Raw genomic sequence first — 12,496 nt, 5'->3', positions numbered from 1 at the left:
GATGAATGATTTTGCTTTTTACTTTGTTAACTGGGAGCGCAGTATGGGTCTCACATATTCGAGACCTGGGATATCGGTTATGTTCATCTGAATACGCTTACTCGATGTCAGACATGGAGGCTCCAGTCGTGCGGCAGACACAGTTTAAATTTAGTGTTTTCGCCGCAGGGGGAGTCAATTTATTTCGCTGGTAGGATACCAGAAACCAGCGGAATGGTTCCCCAGTACACACCCTCCAGCAGCATGTATGTGTGGAGGTGGGATTGGCTGGGACCCACCCTCCAATGTAACAGAAGGTGGAGTATTTCATATCCTAGCAACATGGCAAGTTAGGCTGTCAAGGACCGGCATCCACAGCATCCGGTCATTGATAGAGGGAGATTGTAACGCTGCGGTTACTGCGGTTCGGGGTAAACGCAACCCTGAGCTTCACCGGCGCTCACCCGTTTTGGATAAAAATAGAACCGCGATTTACTACGCAGCGATATCCGACGTTCAGGATCACGGGCTGTAATCCAGGGAACACGCCATGATTGATCCTGACACTCATTTCTAATCAGGTAATGACAACATGAGAAAGACAGCTCTCGCTCAATGGAGGGCAGGGAGTGAGGACCTAAACACACCTCTACATTTGCAATATTCAAATTAAATGATATCCCTCTTCTTTTCTTCCTCCTGTTTTTTTCACCTCTATGCTCAGATTTAGACTCAAGACCAGACTGTTGGAATTAGAAGATCCGTCTAAACCAACCGAATGAATGAATCCCTCAGATGAAGACACATATGGGATCCTGCACTCCAGGAGGACGCATAGAAACGGACCCGTTCGACCACTCGCATAGGTGGAGACCCGTTTGGGGAGTTTAGTCACAGAACTCATGCCAAACGTCTACCTTCCAGTATTTTTACACGCCACCTCTTCTCTTCAAAAAAGGTCTCTGGAAGCCTGCTGTTTTTTCAGAACACATGTGCCTCCATTATTTAGCAACACCACAACAACAGTGAATTCACTAACTAGCTTCTGCCTAGCCCGTTGCAGTGAGATCCAGCACTTGAACTCAGTGGTCTCTGGGTCTCTACGCCATACGTTAAGATTTGTTTACGCCTAGGAGGGACCCCCCCCCCCCTGTTTGTCCGTAACCTCACCTTTTAAATGCAACTCTCCCGTTACTAGTTCTGGTACACTATCACTCCCACACAGCACAGACATTCGGGTTTTAAATGCTGCCCTTTGGTTTTTCTCCCCATAGGGTCACATACCCATGCCCTGATGAAGGTGGCTCAACATGACTGGCTCACCACCGAAACGTGAAAGTGCAAGGGGACATAGGTGGTCTCGGTTCACCTCCACTAGTGTATGAACTTCTCCTCACCACAGTGTCTTTTGCCCACGCTGGCAGACCCAAGGGGGTTTCCACTAAACAATTGGAACCCTGACTAACCAAACAAGGATTTTTTAATATGTTTATTGGAGAATCATTGTTTGAGATGCTATTTTTCTTCGTGACATTGTTGAAAATATGGTGACCTTAATCCATAGATTGAAAAACTAAATGGCCCTATAAACCATCAACTAGGTCAAGGAAATGGCCTATTGGACTTTCTGTATATAGAATTTAGCAAATTTGCCATTTGCATCAATTTTGAAAATTGTTTAAAGCATTATCTTAAAGGCAACAAGCATTGACTAGAAGTGCTGTGTTTCTGACCTTATCAACAAATGTTTGGTTACAACAAGCTCATCACAACTTGCCTGAAATCTTCTTTTATTTCCCCTTCTTTCGAAGCTATTTATGGTAACACAGGATTTATTCACAAATTTCTGCCTCTCGCACTGGGTCTCACCTTTTCAGAGTCTATACTTCTTTAGATCAATCTACATGTTTGAACTTTACAGAAATAAGTTTGAAATGTGACAAGTAAATTGTATAAATTCCTTCCCTTTTTTCACTGTATCCTGATGTACTCAGATTAGGAAATATATGTATATATATATTTTCTAATTTACTTAAAATTTGTGTGTACTTTGTTTTTGCATGCATGTACGTTCAAACTTGTGTCAAGTGGAACAATAATAATTCTTTTCCTTTTTGATATACAAAACCAGCTGTGTGGTGGTTTGTGGCTCAGCTCTTTTTGTTCTATAATACATGTGCAAAGTGGGATTTGACGTTTGCAAAAGCCTACAACTTTGATAACCCGCTTGAAGAACATTTTTTTTTTCCGCTTAGCATTGGCACCCGTGGTATCAATGTGTAGTAGTATTTTTTCTCCATTTGGTATTCCTCTAAAATCCTCCCCATCTCCTCTGAACACTTTACCACTCAACACCTCCTACCGACCAGTCTTCGTGTTCTTCTCATCCATCTACCTTCTGGCGCTCCTAGGTCCTTTTCCCCCCAAACTTGATCTCACCATTGTGACCCTCTTCAATGAGCCTCATCAACCCCGGGAGTGATTCCTACTCCACAAACATCTCCATCGCCCACTGGCTTGAGCAGAACACCCTCATCCAACCACTCCTCTGGTTGCCCTCCACAGCCAACCCATGTAATCATGGCAGCTTCCTTGACCTTTCCTTCATCTCATCGTCCTTCAACTCTCCTCCATCCAACATGGATACCTCCCGTGCTCTCTTCCAACACTGCGTCTCTCTCCCCTCTTTTCTTCACCATTACTATACACAAGTTCAAACGAGACTCAATGGCTCCCGGCCTAGCTGAGATCCAGTCTTCCCTCCAATGCAGCTCTCGCCCCACCCCTGTGCCAGTGCTACTGAGATAGAGTTCATGGACTGCCCTCCCTTCTATCACCACTATCCTGCTCTACTCTGCCCCCCCCCCCTTGCTCAAGCCCCCAGCCATAGATCACCCTTCTCCTTGCCAGCTGTGGATGTCCACACATCTTCTCGTGGGTTTTCTGCAAGTTTTCCCCAACTTTCGCCATCTATACACCATTTCCCCAATTTCTTCCAATCTTCCATCAGGAGTACTCCAATACCTTTGGCCCCCAAGTTTCCTTTACGTTTCCCTTGGGTCATCCCCAAACTTTGCTCCCATTCCCCCAAGCCTCCCTTGGTTTCCTCCAATCTCCCACCAGCCCAGGTTTCTTCCAAGATTCCCATGGGTCACGGGCAAGCCTCCCTTTTGCTTCCTCTAAGCCTTGTTTCAGTTTCCTGCAAGATTACGCCAGCTTCTATTCTTCTTTCAGCCTCCATAGCGTTCTCTATCTACATCTCATTTTCCCAAGCTTACCTTGGTTTTTCCGAGCTGCCAATGTTTCTTGGAGCAATCGTAGGACTGAAGGAAGGCAGCACACTTCGCTCGAGCCTCTCCAGGAATGTTCTGCGAGTTGAGGAGCACCTTGTATCTGCAAGGCAATTGTTACAGAGTCAGGACAACAGCTACTATTGCTAGATCCGGGAAAGGGGGCTGGGTCGATCTGTCACATATAGATCTTTCGTTGGGCAGTTGATGGGTTTTGAGACTAAGTAAGAAATATTTGGCTTCCTGACGCATGTACACCACTCTTACTGCTCTATTTACAAGGCCCTCCCTCACCACGCGCCCCTTGCATACATTACAGGAGCATGTAGCCAGTCTCTTGGTCATTCGATCCAATTTATAGAAAATCTAAAAGCTAGGTCTGTTGCATCTTGCGATCACTCGCTGGTTTGGGGCATTTTAATCCTCGTCTAGACTATTTGTTTGGGGAACCCCAAAGCCAGCTCTGGAGCTCATCCAGAAAAAGTCAGGATCTACCCACAGTGCACGCTGCAGGTCGCAAGATGCTTTATCCTGTGAGGGCCCGATGTGTAGAGGTTGTTAGTTTGACATGTGCGTTTGAGTGTGTAGGTTCCCAGAGCAACAGCCAAGTAGGACTAGCACATTTCAATTGGGAATTGCTCAAATACACCAAATAGAAAAGTTAGGGGCGGATTATAAAAATTTCCCACTCGTTGGGCACCTTCTGGAGGCCAAAACAAAGGTCAAAACCATAAGTATTGTCCTGGATCAACATCCCACCATGAAGGCACAATTGAGCTATTAAGTAGCCTCCTCAGCATACAGTGTAAAACTGCTCACACACATACACCCATTTATTTCACAAGCCAACTATGCAATTATAGCAAGAGCAATAATTGGGTCTAAGATAGACTATTGCAGTAGTCTCCTTGTAGGATTGTAGTAGTCTCCTTGTAGGGATAAATAAATCGGAGTTTGGGAGACTTAAGGTCATAAACAACAGCATAGTTATAGCCATTTCTGGCCTGAGGAAGTTTGACCATGTCAAAAAAAGCCAAACAGGCTTTGCACTGGTTGCTGATAGAAGAGAAGGACACACTTCGCATTGTGGTCATGGTACACAAGGACATCATTATGATAGGGCATTTATAACGCACCTATACACAAGTCTTTCAAGTCAAACAAGGTGCCTTCTATGCAGCAGCCCCAAAGATTTGGATCTTGCTTCCAGTAGAGATGATCAAGAATAACCTGATGCAACATTTTAAAAACAAATTGAAAACGTATCTATTCAAATAAATTGGGTAGCCATCTTCCCCAGTAACTTGGTATCCCCCCCTTCCACTGAGGTGATCTCCATGTTTTGTTTGTAGATGCGCCCATAAGCCTCCGGGTTACCAGGTGCGCAGTATACATTTGTACGGTAAAGTAAAGCTTTGTGCGAGGCTTAAGCAGATGCAAGAGACAGCCATCTCAAAACACTGTACCATGAAGCTGGCCTTTGCCAGAGATGCAAGCGGTCACTGTATTGGAATTGTACATTTGTGAAGGGTGGTGCAGGATGTGCAGTGTTAGGCTTGTGCATCTCGCGCACATTGTTTTGTGAATCTGTTCCCTTCCGCTCTGTAAAGTTACTTTGCTGCAGTGGCCTGACGATGCTATGCAGAGACCCACCAGTGTCTTCTGTGCACAGGGAAGTCCTGCGAGTAGATTGTTACCTGATGAGGAAGTCTTGAAACTGCCTCCGGACAGGGTATCCCGCCCTGCGGATCTTCACCGTTTCCAGCATCCCAGAATAGCGCAGTTGGTTGAGAACTACTTCTGGGTTAAAGGTGTTGGGAGCCTGAAGGGAAAAGGCAAGAGAATAAGGCACACACCAAAGCAATTCAAAGGCTTTTGGTCACCACAGAAAGTTATCATGTGTAATCATATCAGCCAATACAAGTAATCAACCAATCCCTGGACAGATTCAGGAGGGACTGCACTTCACCACCACTCCACACACTATCCCTTCAAGGAGAGCTCCATGGCCATACCACTACAGTGCTCCTGGAAGAGGCTGCTCCAAGGGAGTAGGCTCCAGAAGATCCGGCAAATGTGCGGTGCAGAGGATCCTGCTACAGGGCAACGTCCAAAACCACAACACAATGTGGCCCAAACCAGGGTAATGACATAGGAAGGGTCCAGTTGAAACTCAAGTGGGGCCTTTCTGTGACCATACTGGCTCTTGGACGCAGGAAAGGAAGCCCCCGAGACTTTGCACAGGTTTCCTCATCTTCGCTAGGTTACCAGTGCCAGGTTTTTGGGGCCAGAGTTTTAAATCTTCCCATGGTTTGCGCCAGACACCCCTTTAACAGGCAAGGCTTGTTTGATTAGTCCTGAGGCAACTATCCCAGAAAAATGAAACAGAAGGAGTGTCATCTGCCACTCTCAAGTGTGGCGCATGCCGGTTTTGATAAGATCTAAACCTAATAGTGTTCGGCCGACACAGGAAGTGCCTTTCTATCTTTAATGGCCGTTCTGAGTGTGCACACAGTAGGGGTCGGGCCCGGGGGTTGGACCTACTTCTCAGCCTCCCTGAGTATTCTGGGCCAGGCTATTGGATAGATTTTTGAAGCCTAGACTCATTGGGAGGAAGCCCATCCACAAATGCAACTTTATCCCTGAGAATCTGCTCTGCCATCTTCAAAATGGATGCCACACAAGGCCAAGTACTTCCATGCCAGAGCTCTTGCGTGACATGCTGGTTTCCAAAGTTCTCATGCGTTTCCCTGTTAATGCGCCCCCTGTGCTGAGATATGGACAGGCATGTGTACGGGGTATGCATGTCGGCCTGCATAATAGGGCTATTCATCTGGTAATTCTTTAATTTTGGCAACATAACGTGGCTAGTTCATAATTGTTACCACACCACCAGCTCCATCAGTCAAACATTCTTGCTGCCGCATGTTATGAGATAGCTTCTATGGTTTGTCGTCACTTTGTAAACCAGTCACAGAGTGGTGGGGGCTGGCGTAGTATCCCCACAAACAATGATAGGACTGGACTACGAAGGGCCTTGCTGAACACCCCACGTAATATGTTCCTCAACAGAGATCCTCCCTGAAGACCTACTTAAGCCCCCCCCCTGCACTTCTCCACCAGGGTCAAAGTCTAGGGACTCACCTTCTCCATGTTTGGCTTAATGCAGCGGATGAAGAACGGGTTGGAGGTGCTGAGCGTTGCCATCAAGGAATGAAGTGAATCCTGAAGGTGAAGACAAAGCACAAAGTAGGGTTGGCCAAGGACTTTACCATCACACAGATCACGCCAAGACACCAGCTATGGCTGAGCATTCACACGGGCATGAAAGGCAGGTGCACCACACAACCCCAGCAGGCATCAGAAAGGTCACCCAGCCAACAGCAAACCATCGTCGCCGCCCACATACCAAAGGACTGCCTTCATCTACAACACCGGAGGACATCCTTCCAAACACCAGCCAAGTCCAGCAGTCCCAGAAAAACCAACACACTCCTACAGTCTCCTAAACGACAGATTGTGGCGGTTCCCCGCTAGCAACAATGACACTCGCATGTCAAGAACCTGTAACATTCACTCAAAATAGTCATCTGGACCCTCCAAGTATGAATGAGCCACATTAAGAACCCTCCCTGAGGCATGGAAACCACACTCTCTTGCCATGGTTGGAAAGAGTAACACTAGCGATTAAGCCAAAACCAGGTGTATTACACATCCTCACTTTACAACACCACCACATGACAATTACAAGACAAAGGTGTGTGCAGTAGAATTAATCCTCACATGGGTCAGGCACTGGACAAACATGAAAATGCACATGTCAATCACAACGTTTCTCTTCTGATGCTGAAAGTCCCTTCTCCATTCACACCACATACTTTGGGTTACTTAGTTAAAAGTGGCAACTGAAAAGGGGGGCCCCCCCACATGGAGCACTCAGGCGCTGTTGCGTCCCATGCATGCAACTTTCCACAAAACGGAGTGGAACATGCAATGGTACAAACAGGCAAAATCACCTTTTCGCTTTCATTTTACTCTCCCCTTTTGAAAAGAAATGTGAATCTGTCCTACAAATGATGCTTTGCAGATGGGGGTGCGATGGATGCCTATGGAGTACGTCTGTGCGCGGCAGCTGCTAAACGCAGGCGGATTTCATAGGAATTTATTTGTTTTACAACTGCATAAAAGGCTCACGAGGGTGTAACATCAGGAGGCTTGTGGGGTTAGAGGCGGGATGCAGGGGGGAAATTCTAAGTCCTTTTAGCGCCCCTACTCCTTCAATTCCACTGGAGTGCAATACGGCGTAAAATGCGCACTGCGACAATTGGGCTACTGCTGTTCTGGAGTAGCGGGAGCGAGTATCGAATACAACTCATTCTCCACCCCACACTAGCCCTGATCCCAAAGGGCAAACAGGCAGAACCAGACAGATAGAACTCCTGCTCCTCTTTTGTTTTATTGTACTATAGTTTATAAAGAAAACTTTTCGCCAGTTTGAAAACGTTTCAACATAATACAAATACAGTTCAATTCTTCCACCCATTTCCCAGACAAATATACATTTCCCTTTCCATTTGTTCAATAAAACATCCATATAATTTCATGACAATTTAATATAAAATTCTTCATCATGTATACTTTTAGGAAACCTAATAATGAATGAGGTGTTCGTCCTCTCCATTAATCGTGCCAAGAGGTTTTCACTAATCGCCATTCTAGGATTCGGCACAACGCTTTCCAACCACAAGCTTCTATAAGATTGTGTGGCCTTGCAGTGTAAAACAAGAGGTTTCAACGTTTCACATTGTTCACAGGTTCTCGCTCTTTTCTCCAGACCAGGAATGGGACCTGCGCTGAATCCCAGGAGATCATCACTGCTTTCATAGGGGGACCCCCTTTCCAAGAGGCCAGGGAGGTGAGGCTGCCAACAGAAAGTCCTTCTGAGGGTTGTCCTCAGGCGTGGATCTCATAGGAGGGGAAACCCCCTTTGCGACAAGTAATGACTACATCATGAGAACGTGGTATTCCCACCAATCACCCTGACCCTAGACCCTCACAGTTAACCCAGTTCTCCTTAGCATCCTTCCTATTCACTCCTACCCTCATACCCAATGTACTTTTCTAAAGCAGTCCACGTAGGGAGTACTGAGACAAGGAGTCGTCTTAGGTGAGCTACCACATCAGCACTCCCTTAGTACTGAGACGAGGAGGAGGTGCGGAGCAATACCGAACAACCATTGGAACCACTTTTACCAGTCTAGTGGTTCACGACAATTGATTGGAAGAAACAAGATACAAACCAAAGAAGGGCTTGTCTGTCAAGCCCCTCCCAGGAGGAACCACAAGAGGTAGGACGAGCACGATGTGTAGGCAGGTGCTGACTGGGATGCCGAGAAGAGGTAGAGAGTCTGAGGTCGGTCCAGAATACGAGGACTGCACGTCCCGTAAACAGACAAGACCCTGGGTGCCTCAGAAACCCACAAAGTGCCAGAGTGCAAGACCGCCCTGTTCCGGAAGGAAAGAAGACTGCAGAGCCACCACGGAGCAAGGGAAGCTCGGGGAAGTTACCAGAGTGCCGCGTACGAGCCCAGCTACCTCAAGGGAGCCACCACTCAAGCAAACCACATCACAGGGTACGCGGGTAGCCAAGAAGGCTCTGAAGTCTTAATCAGATGGTCGCATGGATCTGAATGCTGGCAAAGGAGAGTCTGGGACCCTACCGCAGTGGGAGGAAAGCATAGAGGTGCATGCACTTGTACTAAGGCTTGGCAGGAAAGTAAACCAAGCCCACAGAAAGTAAAACTTAAGTGGGAATTGCGAGTCAGACTCACACCTTAATAAAGCAAATGGGAAGTTAGTGGAAAGCCTATACAGTACTTGGCAGGTTAGTGAACCAAATCTGTAGGACCCACTACAGCATGGGAAGTGCATCCAGGCTACTCTTGTTCATCGCAGTACCTGGTGAGAGGGAGCCAGGTCTGCACACCAGGGTCAGAGATCCACTACAGCCTGGAAAGTGCATCCAGGCTGTTCTTGTTCATCGCAGTACCTGGTGAGAGGGAGCCAGGTCTGCACACCAGGGTCAGAGATCCACTACAGCCTGGAAAGTGCATCCAGGCTGTTCTTGTTCATCGCAGTACCTGGTGAGAGGGAGCCAGGTCTGCACACCAGGGTCAGAGACTCACTACAGCCTGGAAAGTGCATCCAGGCTGTTATTCAGCACAGTATACAGCAAGAGGAAGCCAAGCTGGGACCCTGAAGAACTACTTTGCAAGCCTCAGGAAGGCAGCAGTGCGCAAGACATTTCCCAACAGCTAAGGAGTGGCTGAAACCACATTGGGAAAATCTTACCAAGATAAGAACTGCCTTATGTCAATTGGAAGGGAGTCATTTCTCTGGACTAAGACCTGTCCTTTGATTTAGATAGCTTAGTGTGTGTAAGGGACAGAGTTAGGATTTTTAAAATGGGACTTTTTGCTTTGGACATTCTGTGATAGTTATTTGAGTTGAGGCAGGGAAACCCCTCTTATAGATAGGTTAACAATGAGTTGCAGACATAGTACAAACCTATGGTGAAAAATCCTTAGTGCTGGATAAGAGTGTGTGTTGTCGCTAATTGACCTCTTCTGTTGTGCCTGTCCAGTATTCAAAAGTTACATGAATACAAATATGAGGTCAACATTCTGCACCAATATCCCAAAAACCTGTTCAAACCGGTGTGTGCTTAATAACTCAGAAATAAAGATTGAAGTGGTAAGAGGTATGTGACGGGGTTTTAATTTTATTCAGCTTAAAATTGCTTCTTTCTCATGTCATTTTCCTCGTAACTGTCTCTGTAGTTGTCCTCTTACTCGTGCGATAATCCTCACGATTATCCTCAGTTCTCCTCTGTGGTTATCCTTTTTCCCTATGTGATTATCCTCATGATTTCCCTATCGGACAGCAACTACAATCAAAATCCAAATGAGACTCAATTTCATGAGCCCGGACAACAAAGCAAGCACATTGGAACAGTCATGGAACCTAACAATGGTTCGAGGGAACTTTAAATGTGGTAATTGTAAAATATGCCCACACATGATGAATGGGCTGCAACGTATTAATCTTCCAAATGGCACTAAGAGGGACATCAAACCACTGATGGATTGCAACACCAATTATGTTTATGGAATCCAGGGCCTATGCCACAAATGGTATATAGGAAGCAAGCGAGGTGGAATGGATACAAATCATGGACACCTGCTTTTCTGGCTTGAACCAGGAAAGTGAACTGTACAATTGTCTATAATTAGAAGAACTGCATATAACAATACATTGTTCTTGAGATTTATATTTAATCACAAAAACACCCACTATATCTACAAAAAGAACAGAAAATGCTTGTAAAAAATTCATAATCTCAAGCTCTCTTCTAACAATCACACTATATATAAGGTAGTTTAATAATATGAATCCAAACACCAAGATTTAAAACTATGCCCCTAGCCACAAAACATCAAGAGATACCATTCACCACAATTCTGATCATTGAAATTAATCTCTTTTTCTATTTATTGCAATCAGCAACAGCAGCAGCACAATCTAACAGTTCATTAGCTAATTTTTTTTATTTTTCCCAGACCGCTCACACAATTCTTCAATAAAATATGTAGAAACAGTAGCATTTGAGGACAATCACAAGGATATTCATATGAGAAAGAGGGAAATCACGAGGATAATCACATGAGAATAAGGACAATTACAGTGGATAAATGAGGATAATCACAGAGGATAATCACGAGGATAATCACACGAGAAAGAGGATAATCACGAGGATAATCACACGAGAAAGAGGATTATCACGAGGATAATCACACGAGAAAGAGAACTACAGAGGACAAATACGAGGAAAATGACATGAGAAATAAGCAATTTTAAACTGAATAAAATTAAAACCTTGTCACAAATCTACTACCACTTCAATAATTATTTCTGAATCATTAAGCACGCACAAGTTTGAAAAAATGTTTAGCGTATTGGTGCAGATTGTTGCCCTCTTAGAGTTAGGGCGGGATAGGGTTTTCTTTGAATCCCTTGAATAAACGTTTATAGCAAACACTATGACCCCCTCCGTGTCAGTCTTTCTTCTGCACCCTTACAGACCTCATCTCTATCAAGTAATACATTAAAATGCAATCTTAAATAGATATACCATCAATGATGGGTAGGGTAGCAAATCCGATATTTTGGAGTTCGGTGGGGAGGTCTTCACATGTCCGGAATGTGATTGTGTAGGAAAGACAAATTAACAAATCTGGTCAAGTGTGGAGAAAAGAGGACTTCTCTATCCAAAATGTATTTTTGCTGGAATGATGTTCTCAGGGCATGATGTAGGGTTCATTGTGGCCAAAGTCTTTCATATCAAAGTTCGTCTGGTCGTTGTTGATGGATCACTTACTGGTGGTGTCTGAAAAGGGGGGTTGACAGTGCATCGAACACGCGAGGGGTTTTCAGATCTTCTTTGATTTTATTAGGCGCCACTCCAGATAGATTATGCCTAATTCCAGTTTAACTCTCACTTCTGATTGGCTGTTCTCTAACTGCTTCTTAACTACCCTCATTAAGAAATGAGTGGGGTTCTTTCGGGTTGGCCAATTACTTGAAAATCTGAAATGGTCCCAGAACGATCAGACTCATGCATGCGGCACCCCACCCCACCTTGTAATATCACTCTCTTGTTTGTGCAGTGTGTGGTCTTCCCCTACGTGTGGAAGCTGGCACTGTGCTGGGACAATGGAAGTACAGCCCCTTCCCACTGGTAATTTCGGTTACTTAACCTTCCGAACTTCACAATGACTGTGGGTTTGCAGATTTTGTTTTTTTCAAGTGGCTCTGAATATTTGTCAGTTTCCCTGCATTGCGAGTATCAGATGCAAGGTATCCTGGAACTTGTAGTCCCACAGTTCATCCGTCTGCCAAGGAACTCCTGAAATGTCAATACCATCGCTCTGTGGTGGTAGCAGACCAGAGGGAACCTGCTTTGTCCACCCTCGGGCAACCGGACCAATCTTTCCCACAAACAGACTGCTATCCCACATGTTGATATGGGGAGGTCAGGGAACTCGCAACAGTAGATAGACTGGCCATTTTGCCGTAGTACCCAAATGACCACCACCAATGGGCACTTGGCTACCAATTGAGTAAAAATAAAGTGTACAGCATGGTTTAACCAAAAAGACAATGTATAG

At 45.4% G+C, this 12,496-nt stretch overlaps 1 protein-coding gene across 1 annotated transcript in view; it reads right to left on the bottom strand.

The window, feature by feature from the left end:
- LOC138489261 (unconventional myosin-X-like) overlaps positions 1 to 12,496 on the bottom strand; it is a 788,454-nt gene that overhangs the window by 271,361 nt on the left and 504,597 nt on the right. The window contains exons 19-21 of the mRNA XM_069616957.1: positions 6,414 to 6,494; positions 4,967 to 5,091; positions 3,258 to 3,372 (exon numbers count right to left, since the gene is read on the bottom strand). Coding sequence (XP_069473058.1) covers positions 3,258 to 3,372; positions 4,967 to 5,091; positions 6,414 to 6,494 — 321 coding nt within the window. The remainder of the gene's footprint in view (positions 1 to 3,257; positions 3,373 to 4,966; positions 5,092 to 6,413; positions 6,495 to 12,496) is intronic.

This window comes from Ambystoma mexicanum, chromosome 9 (genome assembly GCF_040938575.1).
Source record: "Ambystoma mexicanum isolate Mex_15411 chromosome 9, UKY_AmexF1_1, whole genome shotgun sequence".
Classification (NCBI taxonomy): domain Eukaryota; kingdom Metazoa; phylum Chordata; class Amphibia; order Caudata; family Ambystomatidae; genus Ambystoma; species Ambystoma mexicanum.
The sequence above is the reverse complement of the archived record's forward strand: the minus strand, read 5'-3'. Positions and strand labels throughout refer to the sequence as shown.